This window comes from Beta vulgaris, chromosome 4 (assembly GCF_026745355.1).
Source record: "Beta vulgaris subsp. vulgaris cultivar EL10 chromosome 4, EL10.2, whole genome shotgun sequence".
NCBI classification, from domain to species: Eukaryota; Viridiplantae; Streptophyta; class Magnoliopsida; order Caryophyllales; family Amaranthaceae; genus Beta; species Beta vulgaris.
In genome coordinates this window covers 44534663-44536506 of record NC_079205.1, presented here as the reverse complement: position 1 = coordinate 44536506, position 1844 = coordinate 44534663, and the positions used below count along the sequence as shown (strand labels likewise).

At 40.2% G+C, this 1844-nt stretch overlaps 1 protein-coding gene across 1 annotated transcript; it reads right to left on the bottom strand.

Annotated features, from left to right (window-relative positions):
- Positions 1-835: 835 nt before the first annotated feature.
- LOC125496703 (uncharacterized) lies at positions 836-1471 on the bottom strand. Its single transcript, XM_048642234.1, has one exon. The coding sequence runs from the start codon at positions 1469-1471 to the stop codon at positions 836-838; it is 636 nt and encodes a 211-aa protein (XP_048498191.1).
- Positions 1472-1844: the final 373 nt, after the last annotated feature.

Below are 1844 nucleotides of genomic sequence, written 5' to 3'. Positions count from 1 at the left end.
CACGAATAGAAAAGTTTATGCTTGCCCGCAGGGTGAATACCCGTGCGTGCAGAGTCAAAACCAGTGCCCATGGGATGGAACCCACGCATGTGGAATTTGACCATTTTCTTTCCCTTTTCATCTTTTTTTTATTCTTGTTATGTTAGGAGAATTTATGCACTATTTATTTCCTAATAGATTGATAATCGAATTAGGTTGATAGATGATTATTAGTTTCTTAAGTCTACTTTGATTCGATCTTGTTAGATGCTAATTCTACTAGGGATAGGATTTCATCTTCTATAATGGAGATTGGAATCATTATTTTGTATGCTCCTCAAATACGGGGATATCAGACTACAAAGACTATTAGGTTTCTAGTTAAAGTTCTTGAGAGAGATTGTAATTCACGGGATATCTGAGTTTGGGGTCTTGCTAATTTTCATTGAACAAATAGTGAACAGTTGGTGGTTTTTGCTCTATTTGGTAACAAACATGTTTCCACGGTAACGACGTTTTATTATTTATATAAAAGACTCATGTTCATCGTCCTCCAATTGGACGATGACAATAGTGTCGTTCTTGCTCGATGTCGTCGCGGACGTCGTCACATCAGACATCTCTCTCTCATCCTTCTACGCAACGTTTTCACCATCTTCAACATCCTCCTCCTCCTCCATGGCTCTCGCACCACTAGTCCATGGAATCTTATAGCAGGGCTTCTTTTTTTTTTTTTTTTTTGCTAAGTTATTAAATTCATTTCAAGCTCCAAAAACCATTACAAACACAAGGCTCTCCTAGTGCTCGACGAACCAACTAGGTTGGACCCTCTCCCCCTAGGCGCCAAAACAAACATCTAGTTACAAACTTGATGTGCTAGACGCCTAAGCCACATCTTTCTTGCTGTACCTACTTTCTTAGGCATCACTCTATATAATCTTTCCACAATCTCTTTCTGAATTGTATTTACAATCCTATGTATAGTTATAACTTTCTGATTCCAGTAGGCTTCATTTCTTGACCCCCAGATGTGATAGATCATTGCTCCCATGATTGCAAACAACACCTTCTTCTGGAAACATGACTTCCTGCTTCTAGCTATCCATCTCAATGCTATATTGATATTTGTGAGATTATCAGGAAGCTCACACCACCTTTTCACCTGTCTAAACACTGCAGAGCTATACTTACACTCAAACAAGAGATGTGTTTGAGTTTCTTCATCATCATCACAAATTAAACAGCTTGCTGAGCTTGCAATTCCTATCTTGTGCCATATGCTAGTTGTCTGTAGTCTGTTGTTCATAGTGAGCCATACAAAAAATCTGTGTTTAGGCACAGTTAACCTATTCCACACAAATTTATCCCATCCTACATTTTCCACACTTCCTGTATACAATTTCACCATGTCCTTCACAGAATACTCCTCCATTTGCTCTAGCTGATTTTGTGATAGCAGCCCCTTCAACTCCTCTTTTATTTCACACACCATTTTCCAGTACCAGCAGCTTCCTTTTGGGGCCTTGTAACCCCACCAATCTATAGCAGGGCTTCTACATATACCATGATGGGTGTGGATCCCCTCAGCAATACTCATCATACATGGGGTACATAGCGAGGTGTTAGTCATTCTGCAATGTAGCAACCTACTAAATGAGGTGCAGGATAGCCTCGAAGTTAGCATTAATGTCAAGCTCCATCCTCTAGAGGGTTCTCATCATTCTCGAAAAATCAAAATCACTAGTACATGGGGAAGGGGAGTAGAGGTATAAGCACCAACTACCATCGTCATCAGTATGCGGGGGCCTACTATATATGCGTTGTGGGATGTTAGGATTATGGGTGGGGAAATCTTGGCTCTAGAT